Below are 25,000 nucleotides of genomic sequence, written 5' to 3' on the forward strand. Positions count from 1 at the left end.
TCTAACCCCCATGACAGGTTAGTAGATCAGTCCTCTCCCTAACCCCCATGACAGGTTAGTAGAGGTTAGTAGATCAGTCCTCTCTCTAACCCCCATGACAGGTTAGTAGATCAGTCCTCTCTCTAACCCCCATGACAGGTTAGTAAGCTTAAGTAGAGGTTAGTAGATCAGTCCTCTCTCTAACCCCCATGACAGGTTAGTAGATCAGTCCTCTCTCTAACCCCCATGACAGGTTAGTAGATCAGTCCTCTCCCTAACCCCCATGACAGGTTAGTAGAGGTTAGTAGATCAGTCCTCCCCCTAACACATGTTGTTTCTGGTTCATAATGTGTCTGCTATCTTCATAATGTGTCTGCTATCTTCATAATGTGTCTGCTATCTTCATAATGTGTCTGCTATCTTCATAATGTGTCTGCTATCTTCATAATGTGTCTGCTATCTTCATAATGTGTCTGCTATCTTCATAATGTGTCTGCTATCTTCATAATGTGTCTGCTATCTTCATAATGTGTCTGCTATCTTCATAATGTGTTTGCTATCTTCATAATGTGTCTGCTATCTTCATGTTGTTTCTGGTTCATAATGTGTCTGTTATCTTCATAATGTGTCTGCTATCTTCATAATGTGTCTGCTATCTTCATAATGTGTCTGCTATCTTCATGTTGTTTCTGGTTCATAATGTGTCTGCTATCTTCATGTTGTTTCTGGTTCATAATGTGTCTGCTATCTTCATAATGTGTCTGCTATCTTCATAATGTGTCTGCTATCTTCATAATGTGTCTGCTATCTTCATAATGTGTCTGCTATCTTCATGTTGTTTCTGGTTCATAATGTGTCTGCTATCTTCATGTTGTTTCTGGTTCATAATGTGTCTGTTATCTTCATAATGTGTCTGCTATCTTCATAATGTGTCTGCTATCTTCATGTTGTTTCTGGTTCATAATGTGTCTGCTATCTTCATAATGTGTCTGCTATCTTAATAATGTGTCTGCTATCTTCATAATGTGTCTGCTATCTTCATAATGTGTCTGCTATCTTCATAATGTGTCTGCTATCTTCATAATGGGTCTGCTATCTTCATAATGTGTCTGCTATCTTCATGTTGTTTCTGGTTCATAATGTGTCTGCTATCTTCATAATGTGTCTGCTATCATCTGGTTCATAATGTGTCTGCTATCTTCATGTTGTTTCTGGTTCATAATGTGTCTGCTATCTTCATAATGTGTCTGCTATCTTCATAATGTGTCTGCTATCTTCATAATGTGTCTGCTATCTTCATGTTGTTTCTGGTTCATAATGTGTCTGCTATCTTCATAATGTGTCTGCTATCTTCATAATGTGTCTGCTATCTTCATAATGTGTCTGCTATCTTCATAATGTGTCTGCTATCTTCCTAATGTGTCTGCTATCTTCCTAATGTGTCTGCTATCTTCATAATGTGTCTGCTATCTTCTGGTTCATAATGTGTCTGCTATCTTCATAATGTGTCTGCTATCTTCATAATGTGTCTGCTATCTTCATGTTGTTTCTGGTTCATAATGTGTCTGCTATCTTCATAATGTGTCTGCTATCTTCATGTTGTTTCTGGTTCATAATGTGTCTGCTATCTTCATAATGTGTCTGCTATCTTCATAATGTGTCTGCTATCTTCCTAATGTGTCTGCTATCTTCCTAATGTGTCTGCTATCTTCCTAATGTGTCTGCTATCTTCATAATGTGTCTGCTTTCTTCTGGTTCATAATGTGTCTGCTATCTTCATAATGTGTCTGCTATCTTCATAATGTGTCTGCTATCTTCATAATGTGTCTGCTATATTCATGTTGTTTCTGGTTCATAATGTGTCTGCTATCTTCATAATGTGTCTGCTATCTTCTGGTTCATAAGGTGTCTGCTATCTTCATAATGTGTCTGCTATCTTCATAATGTGTCTGCTATCTTCATAATGTGTCTGCTATCTTCTGGTTCATAAGGTGTCTGCTATCTTCATAATGTGTCTGCTATCTTCATAATGTGTCTGCTATCTTCATAATGTGTCTGCTATCTTCATAATATGTCTGCTATCTTCATAATGTGTCTGCTATCTTCATGTTGTTTCTGGTTCATAATGTGTCTGCTATCTTCATAATGTGTCTGCTATCCTCACATTTTTATGTTTTAATCAGCACAACATCAGGCTCTGGAGCTGCAGTTTTCCTTCCCCTTCAACACTTTAGATAAAAAGTGTTGTCCCTATCTCTTCATTAATGTCGGGGTTATTTTGGGGAACTTCTCCAGCATTGCAGAGGATGTTGTATCCTACCCAGAGGATGTTGTATCCTACCCAGAGGATGTTGTATCCTACCCAGAGGATGTTGTATCCTACCCAGAGGATGTTGTAGGATGTATCCTACCCAGAGGATGTTGTATCCTACCCAGAGGATGGTGTATCCTACCCAGAGGATGTTGTATCCTACCCAGAGGATGTTGTAGGATATATCCTACCCAGAGGATGTTGTATCCTACCCAGAGGATGTTGTAGGATATATCCTACCCAGAGGATGTTGTATCCTACCCAGAGGATGTTGTATCCTACCCAGAGGATGTTGTAGGATATATCCTACCCAGAGGATGTTGTATCCTACCCAGAGGATGATGTATCCTACCCAGAGGATGTTGTATCCTACCCAGAGGATGTTGTATCCTACCCAGAGGATGTTGTATCCTACCCAGAGGATGTTGTAGGATATATCCTACCCAGAGGATGATGTATCCTACCCAGAGGATGTTGTATGCTACCCAGAGGATGATGTATCCTACCCAGAGGATGTTGTATCCTACCCAGAGGATGATGTATCCTACCCAGAGGATGTTGTATCCTACCCAGAGGATGTTGTATCCTACCCAGAGGATGTTGTAGGATATATCCCACCCAGAGGATGTTGTATCCTACCCAGAGGATGTTGTATCCTACCCAGAGGATGATGTATCCTACCCAGAGGATGATGTATCCTACCCAGAGGATGTTGTAGGATGTATCTTACCCAGAGGATGTTGTATCCTACCCAGAGGATGTTGTATCCTACCCAGAGGATGTTGTATCCTACCCAGAGGATGTTGTATCCTACCCAGAGGATGTTGTATCCTACCCAGAGGATGTTGTAGGATGTATCCTACCCAGAGGATGTTGTATCCTACCCAGAGGATGTTGTATCCTACCCAGAGGATGTTGTATCCTACCCAGAGGATGATGTATCCTACCCAGAGGATGTTGTATCCTACCCAGAGGATGTTGTATCCTACCCAGAGGATGTTGTATCCTACCCAGAGGATGTTGTAGGATATATCCTACCCAGAGGATGATGTATCCTACCCAGAGGATGTTGTATCCTACCCAGAGGATGTTGTATCCTACCCAGAGGATGTTGTATCCTACCCAGAGGATGTTGTGTTGAGATGTTACGGGTTTGATGTGGTTTGAGTTCAAGTCTTGAGGTCGTATGCTGTGTGTTTTGCAAGTGAATCTTTTTAAATAAAGTTAGATTTGACTTGTTGCACACACACACACAGAGAGAGAGCGAGAGAGAGAGAGAGCGAGAGGGAGAGGGAGAGAGAGAGAGAGAGAGAGAGAGAGAGAGGGAGAGAGAGAGAGAGAGAGAGAGGGAGAGAGGGGAGAGAGAGAGAGGGAGAGAGAGAGAGAGAGAGAGAGAGAGAGAGAGGGAGAGAGAGAGAGAGAGAAAGAGAGAGAGAGAGACATCCTAAACAGAACAGTGGTATTGGAGTTGAATAATCTAGCGATCATTGTGGAATTCTGTTTTGCTTGTTTGTCATCGGTCCAGGTCAGAGGTCGTATGCTGAGTACCACCACAGCTATAATCCACTGGGATGGACCTGAGGAGGCTAACGGGCAGGTGGTGGGATACAGAGTCTACTATACAGACGACAACACACTGCAAGTCAACCAGGTAAGTGGTGTGTGTGTGGGTGTGTGGGGTGGGGGGGTCTGTGTGTGTATGTGAATGGAAGTGGGGGGGGGGGGGTGTAGGGTCTGTGTGTGTCCATATCTACGTTATTTACCCCTTCCCCTCCTCTCTCTCTCTCTCTCCACCCTCCTCTTCTCTCTCTCTCTCTCTCTCTCTCCACCCTCCTCTCTCTCTCTCTCTCTCTCTCTCTCCCTCTCTCTCTCTCTCTCTCTCTCTCTCTCCACCCTCCTCCTCTTGCTCTCTCCACCCTCCTCCTCTCTCTCTCTCCACCCTCCTCCTCTCTCTCTCTCCACCCTCCTCCTCTCTCTCTCTCTCTCTCTCTCTCTCTCTCTCTCTCTCCACCCTTCTCTCTCCCTCTCCACCCTCCTCCTCTCTCTCTCTCTCCACCCTTCTCTCTCTCTCTCTCCACCCTCCTCCTCTCTCTCTCTCTCTCTCTCTCTCCACCCTTCTCTCTCCCTCTCCACCCTCCTCCTCTCGCTCTCTCTCCACCCTCCTCCTCTCTCTCTCTCTCTACCCTCCTCCTCTCGCTCTCTCTACACCCTCCTCCTCTCTCTCTCTCTCTCTCCACCCTCCTCCTCTCTCTCTCTCTCCACCCTCCTCCTCTCACTCTCTCTCTCCACCCTCCTCCTCTCATTCTCTCCTCTCTCTCTCTCTCTCTCTCTATCTATCTATCTATCTATCTATCTATCTCTCTGTCCCTCTCTCTCTCTCTCTCTCCACCCTCCTCTCCACCCTCCTCCTCTCGCCCCTCCAGTGGGAGAAGCTGATGGTTCGTAGTGTGAACTTCATCACCATCCAGAGTCTGACCCCTAATAAGACCTATTACATCAGAGTCCTGGCCTTTACCTCTGTAGGAGACGGACCTCTCTCCCAGGACCTGCAGATCATAGCCAAGACTGGAGGTACAGGGGGGGCCTGGTGTGTGTCCGGGTTGTAGGGGGGGGGTTGTGTGATGCAGTCAATGAAGTAGCCAGCTACAGTGCGTAAGGGTTAGTAGTCTGCTATTTGGCTGGCAGCTGGTTCACTGTGTGTCTCCTGTGGGTCTTCTACTGTAGTTGGTTTCTGACATACTGTAGTCCTTCACTCTACAGGGTTTCTGACATAGTCCTTCACTCTACAGGGTTTCTGACATAGTCTTTCACTCTACAGGGTTCCTGACATAGTCCTTCACTCTACAGGGTTTCTGACATACTGTAGTCCTTCACTCTACAGGGTTTCTGACATAGTCTTTCACTCTACAGGGTTTCTGACATAGTCTTTCACTCTACAGGGTTCCTGACATAGTCCTTCACTCTACAGGGTTTCTGACATACTGTAGTCCTTCACTCTACAGGGTTTCTGACATAGTCCTTCACTCTACAGGGTTCCTGACATACTGTAGTCCTTCACTCTACAGGGTTTCTGACATGGTCCTTCACTCTACAGGGTTTCTGACATGGTCCTTCACTCTACAGGGTTCCTGACATGGTCCTTCACTCTACAGGGTTCCTGACATACTGTAGTCCTTCACTCTACAGGGTTTCTGACATAGTCTTTCACTCTACAGGGTTTCTGACATAGTCTTTCACTCTACAGGGTTCCTGACATAGTCCTTCACTCTACAGGGTTTCTGACATACTGTAGTCCTTCACTCTACAGGGTTTCTGACATGGTCCTTCACTCTACAGGGTTTCTGACATGGTCCTTCACTCTACAGGGTTCCTGACATACTGTAGTCCTTCACTCTACAGGGTTTCTGACATAGTCTTTCACTCTACAGGGTTTCTGACATAGTCTTTCACTCTACAGGGTTTCTCACATAGTCCTTCACTCTACAGGGTTCCTGACATACTGTAGTCCTTCACTCTACAGGGTTTCTGACATGGTCCTTCACTCTACAGGGTTTCTGACATGGTCCTTCACTCTACAGGGTTTCTGACATGGTCCTTCACTCTACAGGGTTCCTGACATACTGTAGTCCTTCACTCTACAAGGTTTCTGACATAGTCCTTCACTCTACAGGGTTTCTGACATAGTCCTTCACTCTACAGGGTTTCTGACATAGTCCTTCACTCTACAGGGTTTCTGACATGGTCCTTCACTCTACAGGGTTTCTGACATAGTCCTTCACTCTACAGGGTTTCTGACATGGTCCTTCACTCTACAGGGTTTCTGACATAGTCCTTCACTGTACAGGGTTTCTGACATGGTCCTTCACTCTACAGGGTTTCTGACATGGTCCTTCACTCTACAGGGTTCCTGACATAGTCCTTCCCTCTACAGGGTTTCTGTTCTTTTACCTATCGTTCATTGCTTCCTGTGTGCATTTACTTATTTCATTAGACTTTTTTACTGTACAGTTTGTTGTGTTAAATACACTTTAAATAAAGTTATATTCTTTTGTATTTCATACAATGGTGTATTGTGGGTAATGTAGTCCCTCTCTCTCCAGTGGTGTATTGTGGGCAACGCAGTCCCTCTATCTCCAGCAGTGTATTGTGGGTAATGTAGTCCCTCTCTCACCCATAGTGTATTATGGGTAATGTAGTCCCTCGCTCTCCAGTAGTGTATTGTGGGTAATGTAGTATATCCTCTCTCCCAGTTCCGTCCCAGCCATCAGACTTCAAAGGAGAGGCCAAGTCAGAGACCAGTATATTGCTGTCATGGGTAGCTCCTCCACAGAGTGGGCCTGAAAACCTGATCACTGGATATGAACTGGTATACAGGAGGTCTGGTGACAACGAAGAGGTAAGAGATATATTTGTAAATTAGTTTCTTAAACTCATAGAGCTCAGTTGCTTTTCACAAAGTCTCAATATACTTTCATCTTTACAATCCATTGGGACCTTTCTGTGGTGATTTATAAACTCAGCAAAAAAAGAAATGTCCCTTTTTCCAGGACCCTCTTTCAAAGATAATTTGTAAAAATAACAAATAACTTCACAGATCTTCATTGTAAAGGGTTTAAACACTGTTTCCAATGCTTGTTCAATGAACCATAAACAATTAACCTGTGGAACGGTCGTTAAGACACTAACAGCTTACAGACGGTAGGCAATTAAGGTCACAGTTATGAAAACTTAGGACACTAAAGAGGCCTTTCTACTGACTCTGAAAAACACCAAAAGAAAGATGCCCAGGGTCCCTGCTCATCTGCGTGAACGTGCTTTAGGCATGCTGCAAGGAGGCATGACGACAGCAGATGTGGCCAGGGCAATAAATTGCAATGTCCGTATTGCGAGATGCCTAAGACAGCGCTACAGGGAGACAGGATGGACAGCTGGTCGTCCTCGCAGTGGCAGACCACGTGTAACAACACCTGCACAGGATCGGTACATCCAAACATCACACCTGCGGGACATGTACAGGATGTATCACACCAGGAACGCACAATCCCTCCATCGGTGATCAGACTGTCCGCAATAGGCTGAGAGAGGCTGGACTGAGGGCTTGTAGGCCTGTTGTAAGGCAGGTCCTCACCAGACATCACCGGCAACAACTCCGCCTATGGGCACAAACTCACCGTCGCTGGACCAGACAGGACTGGCAAAAGTGCTCTTCACGTGGTGATGGTCGGATTCGCATTTATCATCGAAGGAATGAGCGTCACATCGAGGCCAGTACTCTGGAGCAGATCGATTTGGAGGTGGAGGGTCTGTCATGGTCTGGGGCGGTGTGTCACAGCATCATCGGACTGAGCTTGTTGTCATTGCAGGTTGTCTCAACGCTGTGCATTACAGGGAAGACATCCTCCTCCCTCATGTGGTACCCTTCCTGCAGGCTCATCCTGACATGACCCTCCAGCATGACAATGCCACCAGCCATACTGCTTGTTCTGTGCATGATTTCCTGCAAGACAGGAATGCCAGTGTTCTGCCATGGCCAGCGAAGTGCCCAGATCTCAATCCCATTGAGCACGTCTAGGACCTGTTGGATCGGAGGGTGAGGGCTAGGGCCATTCCCCCCAGAAATGTCCAGGAACTTGCAGGTGCCTTGGTGGAAGAGTGGGGTAACATCTCACAGCAAGAACTGGCAAATCTGGTGCAATCCATGAGGAAGAGATGCACTGCAGTACTTAATGCAGCTGGTGGCCACACCAGATACTTACTGTTACTTTTGATGTTGACCCCTTATTCCTCTGTCTACCTGCTACACCTTCCACCTTAACCCTAACCTTAACTATCTCTATCTCGCTCTCTCCTCCATCTCTCTCCTCCATCGATCTCTCCTCCATTGATCTCTCCTCTATCTCTCTCTCTCTCTCTCTCTCTCTCTCTCCTCCATCTCTCTCTTTCTCTCTCTTTTTCTCTCTTTCTCCTTTTCTCTCTCTCTAGAAGAAGCTGAATTTTGACCCCGCCTCCTCCTACCTTATAAAGAATTTGAAGCCATTCTCCTCCTACACCTTCCAGCTGGCAGCACGTAGCAAACACGGCATCGGAGCGTATACCAACGAGGTTACCACAGATACACCACAGACACGTATGTCCCTACCTACACTACTACTACTGCTGGTACTGCTCTACCAGAGGTAGAATCTGGATTAAGCACAACTCATTATGTCATCTATCAGATACTATGAGGACCAGAGTTATAATCTGGATTAAACAGTATCTATCAGATACTAGAGGGACCAGAGGTATAATCTGGATTAAACACAACTCATTATGTCATCTATCAGATACTAGAGGGACCAGAGGTATAATCTGGATTAAACACAACCCATTATGTCATCTATCAGATACTAGAGGGACCAGAGGTAGAATCTGGATTAAACAGGCCTCATGTGTCATCTATCAGATACTAGAGGGACCAGAGGTATAATCTGGATTAAACAGGCCTCATGTGTCATCTATCAGATACTATGAGGACCAGAGTTGTAATCTGGATTAAACCGACCTCTAATGTCATCTATCAGATACTAGAGGGACCAGAAGTATAATCTGGATTAAACAGGCCTCATGTGTCATCTATCAGATACTATGAGGACCAGAGTTGTAATCTGGATTAAACCGACCTCTAATGTCATCTATCAGATACTAGAGGGACCAGAGGTATAATCTGGATTAAACCATATGTCATGGAATCACAAGATACAATTTGTGGAGAATAAGATCAACAGAATAAGATGACTTTATACAGTGAAACAATAGGTCAATATTTACAATTTATTCTTTAGATGTATATCTTTGTTTTGTTTTTTCAAACTTCCATGAGTCTGAAGTCTGTCGGTCAGCTAAGGCTACAGTTTAAAGGTAAGGTGATCACAAGGCACTAAGTAGTTCAGCAGTTAGAGATGTGAAGTGGATCAGTCTGGGGAGAAGCACTGAGACTAATAGAATGGGTTGGAGTGAGACTCAAGTCAAGGTAGGTTACGTGTTACACGTTGTCCCCAGAGACTCAGTCCAGTGTCCTTTCTGTTGTTTCCTCCTTTATAACTCATCGTTCTTCTTCACTTCTTTTCAGTTGACAACATTTTCTATCCAAACAGATTTTGAGAGAGGGGTGTTAAATTACCATAACATTCCCAAACTTTCCCCAAACCAGGATTTCTGGAATACCTGGATATTTTGGGAAAGTTACCTACATTTTGCAAAACCCTGGATTTGGCGTTTTGCACCTGTGTTTGTCTTCTGGTCATTTGTCTTTCTAGAAAACGTCGGTTCTAGACTTTTATTTTCATTTTGTGTTTTTTTTTTGTCCCCTTTTTTTTCTTCTTTTCTGTCTCCATCTTCCACCTCACTACCTCACCAACCAATCACATCCACCAAACAACCCGTACTTCCTCAAACCTGGCCAATCAGAACCCTCGGCCCCTCCGCAGGAAGTCACATGCTCCAGCCCCAACTCCACCAGCATCCTGGTAAGTTGGGCTCCGCCCCTGGCGGAATTCCAGAACGGAATCATAATGGGATATTCCATCCAGTATTCTGTCACGGAACGGGACAACAGGACTTCCCAGCAAGTCAGACGAATTCCACCGGAAAGCTCTCCGTACCTTCTGGAAAACCTGGAGAAATGGACCGAGTATGGAATCACGGTCAGAGCCCTGACGGAAGCCGGAGAAGGACCAGAGAGTCTACAACTACTAGTACGCACCGAAGAAGATGGTATGTCCCAAACCTTTCCCCTGCCTGTTGGTACTAAACACCCCTATCCTTGGTGAAAATGGTTCGCCCCACTAACAATGCCACCACCTGAGAACCTCTAGCCGGTAGGGTGCATCCCAAACGGCATCCTATTCCCAGCAACCCTAGCTGTGTTTTCTCCTTGACCTTCATTCTAAGAAAGAAACCTCCCCTGGCTATACCTCTACACAGTCATTTCATTCTACAATCCTGCCTTTTTCCTTCTCTCTTCTCTCCCTGTACCAGAGGGGGGTTGATGAAGTGTATCCCACTGACAATGCCCTTTTGAACAATAATAGACAGCCCTGCGGGTGTGTCACTAAATACCCTTATATGAGGGGAATAATAGTACGCTCCATTAACCATGCCCCTGTGAACTGCTGCTGAACCCTATGGCTTAAACCATCTCTGTAAAAGGGGGGGGGGGGGGGGATTCCACCTAGCCCTCAGTCTTTCCTTTCAACCCTGACTCGTCATGCTGAAGTTAACTTTACCTCTACAGAGCTGAACCTTTTTCTTGGTATGTGTTTGTATTGTACCTTCCTCTGTATAACTGAGGTTATATGATGTTCTGGGAACCACAGCCCCTTAGGATTCCTTGTATCGTCTGATCTCCCCTCTCTATTTTCCATTCACTCTCGCTCTCTGAATGTCAGGCCAGTTTTTCAGGCCGTCTTTAGGTGCTTTTTGGTGCTTTCATCTCCGATATATTTATTGACATTTTGAACAGAACCCCAAAAAGCTTTCAACCCACCAACCTATCCTACCTCCAAACGCTCACCTCCCCCGGAGTATCTAAACCATCTGAGAGCCACCACAACTTTTGAACCCTGACCCTTGACCTCGACCTATCCCACAATGCATTTCCAGTTCCCAGTGGTCCTCCGCGCGACGTGGCGTCGGAGGCGGTGAACTCGTCAGCAGTCAGGGTGGTGTGGCGGGCACCGGCCGTGGAGCGGCAACATGGTCAGGTCAGAGGTTACCAGGTCCACTACATGAAGATGAACTATGGAGAACCCGCTGGACCCAACCTCATCAAGGATATACTCCTAGACGACTCACAGGTAACAATGGAAGACAACTCAGACAGGTTGAATAGAATATTGATATAGAATGGAATGTTGATATAGAATGGAATGTTGATATAGAATGGAATGTTGGAATAGAATGGAATGTTGAAATAGAATGGAATGTTGGATTAGAATGGAATGTTGGATTAGAATGGAATGTTGGATTAGAATGGAATGTTGAGAGAATGGAATGTTGGATTATAATGGAATGTTGGATTAGAATGGAATGTTGAAATAGAATGAAATGTTGAGAGAATGGAATGTTGGATTATAATGGAATGTTGGATTAGAATGGAATGTTAAAATAGAATGAAATGTTGAAATAGAATGGAATGTTGGAATAGAATAGAATGTTGAAATAGAATGGAATGTTGGATTAGAATGAAATGTTGGATTAGAATGGAATGTTGGATTAGAATGGAATGTTGAGAGAATGGAATGTTGGATTATAATGGAATGTTGGATTATAATGGAATGTTGGAATAGAATGAAAACCCTACTGGAGAGAGACTGATTGCTCAGAATTAATGTATATTATTCTTAAAAAATATTTTTATATACTTTACAATATATTATAAAATATGAGACTAATGTAAAAAATCTTCTTTTTTTCTCCCTCCTCTTTGCTCCCTGCTTCGTTCTGTCGTTTAGTGGGAATACAATGAATCAGCAGAATATGTAAGTATATCTGTGATCTCGTATCTAAAAAAAGGATTAATGTATGCTGTTGTCTTGACCTGTGTTTAGGTCCCATGGGCTAGTAGACAAAAGGATGGAATGGGACACAGCCTAGAATGGGACTATGGAATGGAGTAGAATGGAACTATGGAATGGAGTAGATTGGAACTATGGAATGGAGTAGAATGGAACTATGGAATGGAGTAGATTGGAACTATGGAATGGAGTAGAATGGAACTATGGAATGGAGTAGAATGGAACTATGGAATGGAGTAGAATTGAACTATGGAATGGAGTAGAATGGAACTATGGAATGGAGTAGATTGGAACTATGGAATGGAGTAGAATGGAACTATTGAATGGAGTAGAATGGAACTATGTAATTGAGTAGAATGGAACTATGGAATGGAGTAGAATGGAACTATGGAATGGAGTAGATTGGAACTATGGAATGGAGTAGAATGGAACTATGGAATGGAGTAGAATGGAACTATGGAATGGAGTCGAATGGAACTATGGAATGGAGTAGAATGGAACTATGGAATGGAGTAGAATGGAACTATGGAATGGAGTAGAATGGAACTATGGAATGGAGTAGAGTGGAACTATTGAATGGAGTAGAATGGAATTATGTAATTGAGTAGAATGGAACTATGGAATGGAGTAGAATGGGACACAGCCTAGAATGGAACTATGGAATGGGATACAGCCTAGAATGGAACTATGGAATGGAGTAGAATGGAACTATGGAATGGAGTAGAATGGAACTATGGAATGGGATACAGCCTAGAATGGAACTGTGGAATGGGATACAGTGTCGAATGGAACTATGGAATGGGATACAGCCTCGAATGGAACTATGGAATGGAGTAGAATGGAACTATGGAATGGAGTAGAATGGAACTATGGAATAGAATAGAACTATGGAATGTGACACTGCCTAGAATGGAACTATAGAATGGGGTAGAATGGAACTATGGAATGAAGTAGAATGGCACTATGGAATGGAGTAGTGGAACTATGGAATGGAGTAGAATGGAACTATGGAATGGAGTAGAATGGAACTATGGAATGGAGTAGAATGGAACTATGTAATGAAGTAGAATGGAACTATGTAATGAAGTAGAATGGAACTATGTAATGGAGTAGAATGGAACTATGGAATGGAGTAGAATGAAACTATGGAATGGAGTAGAATGGAACTATGGAATGGAGTATGATGAGTTCTATAATCTATAGGAGGTGGTTCTGTAATACTGATGAGTTCTATAATCTATATGAGGTGGTTCTGTAATACTGAGTTCTACGTTCTATGTGTTCTGTAGGAGTTGGTTCTAGGGGAACTCCAGGCTGATACTGCCTACTCTGTGTCTGTGGGGGCGTACACCGCCAAGGGAGACGGGGCACGGAGCAAACCCCAAACTCTCTGCACTACCCTCCCACGTACGTACTTATCATGTATCATCCCAACATAATATAACAGGCAGTACAGACACAGCTACCCAGCCTGCTACTAGACACTGAGACAGATGTACTAAGGCTTCGGAGCCTTCTTTAGAGCAGTGATTCCTCTAAATGGGGGTCGCGAGCGTGAAACTGAATTTGAAAAAACCGACCATACGTATTTTAATAGGTCACATACAGAGCCTTCGGAACGTATTCAGACCCCTTTACTTATTGCACATTTTGTTACAGTCTTATTCTAAAATGGAGTAAATTGTTCTATTTCCTCAACAATCTACACACAATACCCCATAATGACATCACAATACCCCATAATGACATCACAATACCTCCATAATGACATCCCAATACCCCATAATGACATCACAATACCCCATAATGACATCACAATACCTCCATAATGACATCACAATACCCCATAATGACATCACAATACCCCATAATGACATCACAATACCCCATAATGACATCACAATACCCCATAATGACATCACAATACCCCATAATGACATCACAATACCCCATAATGACATCACAATACCCCATAATGACATCACAATACCCCATAATGACATCACAATACCCCATAATGACATCCCAATACCCCATAATGACATCCCAATACCTCCATAATGACATCACAATACCCCATAATGACATCACAATACCCCATAATGACATCACAATTCCCCATAATGACATCACAATACCCCATAATGATAAAGCAAAAACAGGTTTTTTGCTAAATTATATATATTTTTTATGGAAATATTACATTTCCATAAGTATTCAGACCCTTTCCTCAGTACTTTGTTGAAGCACTTTTGGCAGCGATTACAGCCTCGAGTCTTCTTGGGTATGACGCTACAAGCTTGGCACACCTGTATTTGGGGAGTTTCTCACATTCTTCTCTGCAGATCCTCTCAAGTTCTGTCAGGTTGGATGGGGAGCGTTGCTTTCAGGTCTCTCCAGAGATGTTTGATCGGGTTCAAGTCCGGCCTCTGGCTGGGCCACTCAAGGACATTCAGAGACTGTGTCCTGTGTGCTTAGGGTCATTGACCTGTTGGAAGGTGAACCTTTGCCCCAGTCTGAGGTCATGAGTGCTCTGGAGCAGGTTTTCATCAAGGATCTCTCTGTACTTTGCTCCGTTCATCTTTGCCTCAATCCTGACTAGTCTCCCAGTCCCTGCTGCTGAAAAACATCCCCACAGCATGATGCTGCCACCACCATGCTTCACCGTAAACAGGTCGGCCCTATTGTCCTGCTGCAGACAGGTCGGCCCTATGGTCCTGCTTGCTCTGGACTTGATATCCCTAGTTGATATAGACTGTTAACATGATATCCCTAGTTGATATAGATTGTTAATATGATATACCTAGTTGATATAGACTGTTAACATGATATCCCTAGTTGATATAGACTGTTAATATGATATACCTAGTTGATATAGACTGTTGACATGATATCCCTAGTTGATATAGACTGTTGACATGATATCCCTAGTTGATATAGACTGTTGACATGATATCCCTAGTTGATATAGACTGTTGACATGATATCCCTAGTTGATATAGACTGTTGACATGATATCCCTAGTTGATATAGACTGTTGACATGATATCACTAGTTGATATAGACTGTTAGCCTGACAAAGATGTTGGTTCCCAATTGGGGATCAGCCCCCCCACCGTCAGCTGGAACGGTGGCGCACGGAATGCAAAAATATTCTTAGAAATATTTAACCTCCACACATTAACAAGTCCAATAGCTCAAATGAAAGATAAACAACTTGTTTATCTAGCCAGCAAGTCAGATTTCTAAAATGTTTTACGGCGAAAACATAGCACATATTTATGTCAAACCATCACCGAAGACACACCGAAGACACAGCTAATTTCCATAGCCAAATTGAACAAAATATGCAATCACCAAACGCAGGATTAAAAGAAAAATAATTTCACTAACCTTTTGAAATCTTCATCAGATGACAGTAATATAACATGTTACACAGTACATTTATGTTTTTTTCAATAATATGCCATAAATATCCATAAATCTCTGTTTACAATGACGCCATGTTAAAAAAATGCTACTCAAATGTCCGGAGAAATGACGATGGCTTCGGCACATGCCGTCAGCTAACATGGAATATACAACATAAACTTTGACTAAATATGCATGTTCTACATATATATAGAAGATACACTTCTTCTAAATGCAATCGCTGTGTTACATTTATTTTTAACGTTACAGATTTCGTTCACTAGGCTATAATGTGAGTCGGCGCTCAGGAATTAGCATTTTGGCTCCTCTATCTCGGAGTCCACAGAAACCCAAATTTAACACATAAATGTTCCCTTACCTTTGCTGTTCTTCCATCAGAAGACCTGGAAGGGTTTATACTTAACAAAAACAGCTTTAGTTTTGAAGTCTGTGTCTTTCGGTTATCAAACACGACATATTTAGGTTGAAATGCAGCCAAAAAGTAAAGTGGGTGCGCACCAAAACGTCAAAATTACATATTATATGTCGACTAAACTTGTCAAACTATGTTCAGAACACAGCGTTAGCATGCTATATAGCTTCACAGCAATTCTCAGGACGAAGAGAAACACAGGCATCGTTTAATCAATCTTGGAAGAAAGACACCACCGGAGCAGAACGCGCATGAGAGTAACCTGTTTTCTCGCGTGACCGACAGGATTCGGCCTGCCAATACTCTCGTGAGCACGCGATTCACACAATGAGAAGCCCCATTGAAAGCGGACACCGCGCTGAAGGCATATGAACTGTTCCCAGGACTGTAGGTGCTTGGGAAGGGTGGGGGCGATGACGTCAAAGTTGGGCCAACTTTTATGATGACAAGAGAGAGTTTGGGAGAATGAGTGCCCTGAGAGTTCTGCTTTACTTACAGACATAATTTAAACGGTTTTAGAAGCTTTAGAGTGTTTTCTATTCAATAATTTAAAAAATTGACAGATTTTTTTTCTGTTTACTATGGGCACGCAATCACCCCAAAGGGGGCAGCAATCAGCCCTATCCTTAACAGGTTTTAACATGATATCACTAATTGATATAGACTGTTGACATGATGTACATAGTTGATATAGACTGTTAACATGATATCACTAGTTGATATAGACTGTTAACATGATATCCCTAGTTGTTATTGTCTGTTAACATGAATGACTTTCAGCTCGACATCCAGGTGCATCACCATTTCTGGCTGTAATGACAGGCTACATTTGTGCAGAGATTGTGAGCAGGTGTTCGTGAGCCGTTAATTCTCATTAATAGTAACATCCTCTTCTCTCCTCTTCCCGTCTCTCTCGTCTCATCCCTCTCTTCATCCTGCTCCTGCTCCTACCTTCACCCCTCTCTCTCTCTCCCCTCCTCCCCTCCTCCCCCTCCTCCCCCTAGTCCCAGAACCCCCCAGGCTCTCAGTAAGTCCCACCCCCGTGGGCACGGCCCAGCTCCAGTGGCTGCCTCCACCCAGCCCCGCTACCCCTCTCCTGGGGTACCGTCTAACCTTCGGACGCCTGGATGTCCTCCCCCTCACCGTGGTAGAATTCCCCACCAAGGAAAAGTCCTACACTGCTCAGGATATCCACAAGGGGGCGTCGTACGTGTTCCGACTCTCCGCCCGGAATAAGATAGGATACGGAGAGGAGGCAGCGATCGAGGTGACCACTCCGGAAGACGTTCCCGGAGGATACCCAGAAAATATCCTGTCTGAAGGCGCCTCGGCGTCTTCCATACGGCTCGTTTGGAAGTCTGTCCCGCTGATCGAACAAAACGGGAAGATTGTGAAGTACTCGGTGCAGTACCGGGATGTTAACGGTAGAGGTGGGAACGCTACCGGGGAGGTGGTGGTGATGGTACCGGAATCTAGCGTGGCGTTGGAAGGGCTGAGCGCTGACACGGTGTATGACGTTAGAGTGCGTGCGTTCACGGCGGTAGGGGCGGGGCCTTATAGTCCCGGCGTCCAGTTTAGGACGCAACCTCTGGATGTGGAAGGTAGGACACACACACACGCACACACACACACTCACACATTCACACACACGCGCGCGCACGCACGCACGCATGCACGCACACACCCACACACACACTCTCACACACACACACACACACACACACATTCACACACACACACACACACATTCACACACACACACACACACTCACACACACACTCACACACACACACACACACACACACACTCACACACACACACACACACACACACACACATTCACACACACACACACACATACACACACACTCACACACTCACTCACACACACACTCTCACACACACACACACTCACTACCACCTTTGAGCAACTACCCAACAACCATCTTCCATTTCTGCCCCCCCCCCCTAAACACACCCCTTCCTCCACACTGTACATGACCTCACGTCAAACTCAGTGGAAATACTCACCCACACACTCTACCGAACACGTCACAGCGTCGCCGTAAGTCTGTTTTGTTCTTGTCAGTCTGGTCTGTAGTCTTGTCAGTCTGGTCTGTAGTCTTAATATGTGTTCTGTCTCCTTCAGCTAACAAGGTAAGGAATTCTAGCTGACATCACTTCCAGACTGTATTTCTGTACAGACAGAAACTAGAAACCAGAAATTAGAAACTAGAAACTAGAAACCAGAAACCAGAAACCAGAAACCAGAAACCAGAAACCAGAAACCAGAAACTAGAAACCAGAAACCAGAAACTAGAAACCAGAAACTAAAAACCAGAAACTAGAAACTAGAAACCGGAAACTAGAAACCAGAAACTAGAAACTGGAAACCAGAAACCGGAAACTGGAAACTGGAAACTGGAAACCAGAAACTAGAAACCAGAAACCAGAAACTAGAAACCAGAAACCAGAAACCACAAACCAGAAAGTGGAAACCAGAAACCAGAAACCAGAAACTAGAAACTGGAAACCAGAAACTGTAAAACACAGGTAAGATATTACCTGTTTCTCTCAGACCTGGGTTCAGATACTATTAGAAATCTTTCAAAAAATATATATACTTTCAGCGTTTGCTCTGGCCTGCCTGGAGTGCCTGGTAGGCCGAGGATGGCACTCCTTCAGACTACTGGTTCCATTGCTCCAGACAAGCTCAATCAAGCCCAGATAAAAACATGTGAAAATAGTATTGGAACCCGGATCTGGATCCTATAAGGAGATTGAAAGCGTAGAAATAGAATCCATATTAAAAAGTCCATCAGTGACTTGAATGGGGATAGGCCCCAGTTCTATGGGTTGTATTTCTATGATCTCAGAACAGTCTGCGGAGTCATACTGTTGTTTTCTATGTTCCTCTCCACAGTGTTTGCTACTAACTTCAGAGTGAAGGCTGCCATGAAGAACTCAGTCCTGCTGACCTGGGAGATACGAGACAAAACACCCTCCCAGCCTTTTTCGGTGAGTTACAGGGACTTTAGATGGTGTGTGTTGATTATCTCTCTCTCTCTCTCTAGAGATCCTGTACGGTAAGGGTCAGAGTGTTGATTATCTCTCTCTCTCTATAGATCCTGTATGGTAAGGGTCAGGGTGTTGATTATCTCTCTCTCTCTATAGATCCTGTATGGTAAGGGTCAGAGTGTTGATTATCTCTCTCTCTCTATAGAGATCCTGTATGGTAAGGGTCAGAGTGTTGATTATCTCTCTCTCTCTATAGATCCTGTATGGTAAGGGTCAGGGTGTTGATTATCTCTCTCTCTCTATAGATCCTGTATGGTAAGGGTCAGAGTGTTGATTATCTCTCTCTCTCTCTATAGATCCTGTATGGTAAGGGTCAGGGTGTTGATTATCTCTCTCTCTCTCTATAGATCCTGTATGGTAAGGGTCAGAGTGTTGATTATCTCTCTCTCTCTATAGATCCTGTATGGTAAGGGTCAGAGTGTTAATTATCTCTCTCTCTCTCTATAGATCCTGTATGATAGGGGTCAGGGTGTTGATTATCTCTCTCTCTCTCTCTATAGATCCTGTATGGTAAGGGTCAGGGTGTTGATTATCTCTCTCTCTCTATAGATCCTGTATGGTAAGGGTCAGAGTGTTGACTATCTCTCTCTCTCTATAGATCCTGTATGGTAAGGGTCAGGGTGTTGATTATCTCTCTCTCTCTATAGATCCTGTATGGTAAGGGTCAGAGTGTTGATTATCTCTCTCTCTCTATAGATCCTGTATGGTAAGGGTCAGGGTGTTGATTATCTCTCTCTCTCTCTATAGATCCTGTATGGTAAGGGTCAGAGTGTTGATTATCTCTCTCTCTCTATAGAGATCCTGTATGGTAAGGGTCAGGGTGTTGATTATCTCTCTCTCTCTATAGATCCTGTATGGTAAGGGTCAGGGTGTTGATTATCTCTCTCTCTCTATAGATCCTGTATGGTAAGGGTCAGAGTGTTGATTATCTCTCTCTCTCTCTATAGATCCTGTATGGTAAGGGTCAGGGTGTTGATTATCTCTCTCTCTCTCTATAGATCCTGTATGGTAAGGGTCAGAGTGTTGATTATCTCTCTCTCTCTATAGATCCTGTATGGTAAGGGTCAGAGTGTTAATTATCTCTCTCTCTCTCTATAGATCCTGTATGATAGGGGTCAGGGTGTTGATTATCTCTCTCTCTCTCTCTATAGATCCTGTATGGTAAGGGTCAGGGTGTTGATTATCTCTCTCTCTCTATAGATCCTGTATGGTAAGGGTCAGAGTGTTGACTATCTCTCTCTCTCTATAGATCCTGTATGGTAAGGGTCAGGGTGTTGATTATCTCTCTCTCTCTATAGATCCTGTATGGTAAGGGTCAGAGTGTTGATTATCTCTCTCTCTCTATAGATCCTGTATGGTAAGGGTCAGGGTGTTGATTATCTCTCTCTCTCTCTATAGATCCTGTATGGTAAGGGTCAGGGTGTTGATTATCTCTCTCTCTCTATAGATCCTGTATGGTAAGGGTCAGAGTGTTGTATGGTAAGGGTCAGAGTATTGATTATCTCTCTCTCTATATAGATCCTGTATGATAAGGGTCAGGGTGTTGATTATCTCTCTCTCTCTATAGATCCTGTATGGTAAGGGTCAAGGTGTTGATTATCTCTCTCTCTCTATAGATCCTGTATGGTAAGGGTCAGGGTGTTGATTATCTCTCTCTCTCTATAGATCCTGTATGGTAAGGGTCAGGGTGTTGATTATCTCTCTCTCTCTATAGATCCTGTATGGTAAGGGTCAGGGTGTTGATTATCTCTCTCTCTCTCTATAGATCCTGTATGGTAAGGGTCAGGGTGTTGATTATCTCTCTCTCTCTCTATAGATCCTGTATGGTAAGGGTCAGGGTGTTGATTATCTCTCTCTCTCTCTCTATAGATCCTGTATGGTAAGGGTCAGAGTGTTGATTATCTCTCTCTCTCTCTATAGATCCTGTATGGTAAGGGTCAGGGTGTTGATTATCTCTCTCTCTCTCTATAGATCCTGTATGGTAAGGGTCAGGGTGTTGATTATCTCTCTCTCTCTCTATAGATCCTGTATGATAAGGGTCAGGGTGTTGATTATCTCTCTCTCTCTCTATAGATCCTGTATGGTAAGGGTCAGGGTGTTGATTATCTCTCTCTCTCTCTATAGATCCTGTATGGTAAGGGTCAGAGTGTTGATTATCTCTCTCTCTCTATAGATCCTGTATGGTAAGGGTCAGAGTGTTGATTATCTCTCTCTCTCTATAGATCCTGTATGGTAAGGGTCAGGGTGTTGATTATCTCTCTCTCTCTCTATAGATCCTGTATGGTAAGGGTCAGAGTGTTGATTATCTCTGTCTCTCTATAGATCCTGTATGGTAAGGGTCAGAGTGTTGATTATCTCTCTCTCTCTCTATAGATCCTGTATGGTAAGGGTCAGGGTGTTGATTATCTCTCTCTCTCTCTATAGATCCTGTATGGTAAGGGTCAGAGTGTTGATTATCTCTGTCTCTCTATAGATCCTGTATGGTAAGGGTCAGAGTGTTGATTATCTCTCTCTCTCTCTATAGATCCTGTATGGTAAGGGTCAGGGTGTTGATGATCTCTCTCTCTCTCTATAGATCCTGTATGGTAAGGGTCAGGGTGTTGATTATCTCTCTCTCTCTATAGATCCTGTATGGTAAGGGTCAGGGTGTTGATTATCTCTCTCTCTCTCTATAGATCCTGTATGGTAAGGGTCAGAGTGTTGAGGTGGATGGTAAACAGAACCAGAAGCTGATAACAGGTCTGCAGCCGGAAACACAGTACTCCTTCCTGTTGACTAACCGTGGCAACAGTGCCGGAGGTCTACAGCACCGCGTAACCGTGACGACCGCCCCGGACGTGCTACGTTCCAAACCCACGCTGGTGGGGAAGACCAACGCAGACGGGATGGTGACGGTTCAACTACCGTCCGTACAGACCACCACTACCGTCAGGTAGGGAGGGAGGGAGGGAGGGAGGGAGGGAGGGAGGGACAGTACATCAGGCTTCCCCAGCTGGTGGCCTGCTTGTGATTTTATTTAGTTCATCTAGTTGATGATCCCTGTAGTCGACCATCATTAAGGTGAATCTAGTTGATGATCTCTGTACTGTAGTCGACCATCATTAAGGTGAATCTAGTTGATGATCTCTGTTCTGTAGTCGACCATCATTAAGGTGAATCTAGTTGATGATCACTGTTCTGTAGTCGACCATCATTAAGGTGAATCTAGTTGATGATCTCTGTACTGTAGTCGACCATCATTAAGGTGAATCTAGTTGATGATCCCTGTAGTCGACCATCATTAAGGTGAATCTAGTTGATGATCCCTGTAGTCGACCATCATTAAGGTGAATCTAGTTGATGATCCCTGTAGTCGACCATCATTAAGGTGAATCTAATTGATGATCCTTGTAGTCGACCATCATTAAGGTGAATCTAGTTGATGATCCCTGTAGTCGACCATCATTAAGGTGAATCTAGTTGATGATGCCTGTAGTTGACCATCATTAAGGTGAATCTAGTTGATGATCTCTGTACTGTAGTCGACCATCATTAAGGTGAATCTAGTTGATGATCCCTGTAGTCGACCATCATTAAGGTGAATCTAGTTGATGATCCCTGTAGTCGACCATCATTAAGGTGAATCTAGTTGATGATCCCTGTAGTCGACCATCATTAAGGTGAATCTAGTTGATGATCTCTGTAGTCGACCATCATTAAGGTGAATCTAGTTGATGATCTCTGTAGTCGACCATCATTAAGGTGAATCTAGTTGATGATCCCTGTAGTCGACCATCATTAATGTGAATCTAGTTGATGATCCCTGTAGTCGACCATCATTAAGGTGAATCTAGTTGATGATCTCTGTACTGTAGTCGACCATCATTAAGGTGAATCTAGTTGATGATCTCTGTTCTGTAGTCGACCATCATTAAGGTGAATCTAGTTGATGATCCCTGTAGTCGACCATCATTAAGGTGAATCTAGTTGATGATCTCTGTACTGTAGTCGACCATCATTAAGGTGAATCTAGTTGATGATCTCTGTAGTCGACCATCATTAAGGTGAATCTAGTTGATGATCTCTGTTCTGTAGTCGACCATCATTAAGGTGAATCTAGTTGATGATCTCTGTTCTGTAGTCGACCATCATTAAGGTGAATCTAGTTGATGATCCCTGTAGTCGACCATCATTAAGATGAATCTAGTTGATGATCTCTGTAGTCGACCATCATTAAGGTGAATCTAGTTGATGATCTCTGTAGTCGACCATCATTAAGGTGAATCTAGTTGATGATCTCTGTACTGTAGTCGACCATCATTAAGGTGAATCTAGTTGATGATCTCTGTAGTCGACCATCATTAAGATGAATCTAGTTGATGATCTCTGTAGTCGACCATCATTAAGGTGAATCTAGTTGATGATCTCTGTAGTCGACCATCATTAAGGTGAATCTAGTTGATGATCTCTGTACTGTAGTCGACCATCATTAAGGTGAATCTAGTTGATGATCTCTGTACTGTAGTCGACCATCATTAAGGTGAATCTAGTTGATGATCTCTGTTCTGTAGTCGACCATCATTAAGGTGAATCTAGTTGATGATCTCTGTACTGTAGTCGACCATCATTAAGGTGAATCTAGTTGATGATCTCTGTACTGTAGTCGACCATCATTAAGGTGAATCTAGTTGATGATCTCTGTACTGTAGTCGACCATCATTAAGGTGAATCTAGTTGATGATCTCTGTACTGTAGTCGACCATCATTAAGGTGAATCTAGTTGATGATCTCTGTTCTGTAGTCGACCATCATTAAGGTGAATCTAGTTGATGATCTCTGTACTGTAGTCGACCATCATTAAGGTGAATCTAGTTGATGATCTCTGTACTGTAGTCGACCATCATTAAGGTGAATCTAGTTGATGATCTCTGTACTGTAGTCGACCATCATTAAGGTGAATCTAGTTGATGATCCCTGTAGTCGACCATCATTAAGGTGAATCTAGTTGATGATCCCTGTAGTCGACCATCATTAAGGTGAATCTAGTTGATGATCCCTGTAGTCGACCATCATTAAGGTGAATCTAGTTGATGATCCCTGTAGTCGACCATCATTAAGGTGAATCTAGTTGATGATCCCTGTAGTCGACCATCATTAAGGTGAATCTAGTTGATGATCCCTGTAGTCGACCATCATTAAGGTGAATCTAGTTGATGATCCCTGTAGTCGACCATCATTAAGGTGAATCTAGTTGATGATCCCTGTAGTCGACCATCATTAAGGTGAATCTAGTTGATGATCCCTGTAGTCGACCATCATTAAGGTGAATCTAGTTGATGATCTCTGTAGTCGACCATCATTAAGGTGAATCTAGTTGATGATCTCTGTTCTGTAGTCGACCATCATTAAGGTGAATCTAGTTGATGATCTCTGTTCTGTAGTCGACCATCATTAAGGTGAATCTAGTTGATGATCCCTGTAGTCGACCATCATTAAGATGAATCTAGTTGATGATCTCTGTAGTCGACCATCATTAAGGTGAATCTAGTTGATGATCTCTGTAGTCGACCATCATTAAGGTGAATCTAGTTGATGATCTCTGTACTGTAGTCGACCATCATTAAGGTGAATCTAGTTGATGATCTCTGTTCTGTAGTCGACCATCATTAAGGTGAATCTAGTTGATGATCTCTGTACTGTAGTCGACCATCATTAAGGTGAATCTAGTTGATGATCTCTGTACTGTAGTCGACCATCATTAAGGTGAATCTAGTTGATGATCTCTGTACTGTAGTCGACCATCATTAAGGTGAATCTAGTTGATGATCCCTGTAGTCGACCATCATTAAGGTGAATCTAGTTGATGATCCCTGTAGTCGACCATCATTAAGGTGAATCTAGTTGATGATCTCTGTACTGTAGTCGACCATCATTAAGGTGAATCTAGTTGATGATCTCTGTACTGTAGTCGACCATCATTAAGGTGAATCTAGTTGATGATCTCTGTACTGTAGTCGACCATCATTAAGGTGAATCTAGTTGATGATCCCTGTAGTCGACCATCATTAAGGTGAATCTAGTTGATGATCCCTGTAGTCGACCATCATTAAGGTGAATCTAGTTGATGATCCCTGTAGTCGACCATCATTAAGGTGAATCTAGTTGATGATCCCTGTAGTCGACCATCATTAAGGTGAATCTAGTTGATGATCCCTGTAGTCGACCATCATTAAGGTGAATCTAGTTGATGA

At 43.4% G+C, this 25,000-nt stretch overlaps 1 protein-coding gene across 1 annotated transcript in view; it reads left to right on the forward strand.

The window, feature by feature from the left end:
- Nucleotides 1–3,725: 3,725 nt before the first annotated feature.
- The window catches only part of LOC109886424 (receptor-type tyrosine-protein phosphatase delta-like), a gene marked incomplete at both ends in the record, with an annotated part of 30,465 nt that continues 9,190 nt past the window's right edge, over nucleotides 3,726–25,000 (forward strand). Inside the window, 11 exons of the mRNA XM_031819418.1 lie at nucleotides 3,726–3,941; nucleotides 4,714–4,861; nucleotides 6,541–6,686; nucleotides 8,273–8,417; nucleotides 9,740–10,045; nucleotides 10,934–11,127; nucleotides 11,785–11,811; nucleotides 13,137–13,254; nucleotides 16,696–17,292; nucleotides 18,616–18,710; nucleotides 21,446–21,702. Coding sequence (XP_031675278.1) covers nucleotides 3,726–3,941; nucleotides 4,714–4,861; nucleotides 6,541–6,686; nucleotides 8,273–8,417; nucleotides 9,740–10,045; nucleotides 10,934–11,127; nucleotides 11,785–11,811; nucleotides 13,137–13,254; nucleotides 16,696–17,292; nucleotides 18,616–18,710; nucleotides 21,446–21,702 — 2,249 coding nt within the window. The remainder of the gene's footprint in view (nucleotides 3,942–4,713; nucleotides 4,862–6,540; nucleotides 6,687–8,272; nucleotides 8,418–9,739; nucleotides 10,046–10,933; nucleotides 11,128–11,784; nucleotides 11,812–13,136; nucleotides 13,255–16,695; nucleotides 17,293–18,615; nucleotides 18,711–21,445; nucleotides 21,703–25,000) is intronic.

This window comes from Oncorhynchus kisutch, unplaced genomic scaffold (assembly GCF_002021735.2).
Source record: "Oncorhynchus kisutch isolate 150728-3 unplaced genomic scaffold, Okis_V2 scaffold2139, whole genome shotgun sequence".
NCBI classification, from domain to species: Eukaryota; Metazoa; Chordata; class Actinopteri; order Salmoniformes; family Salmonidae; genus Oncorhynchus; species Oncorhynchus kisutch.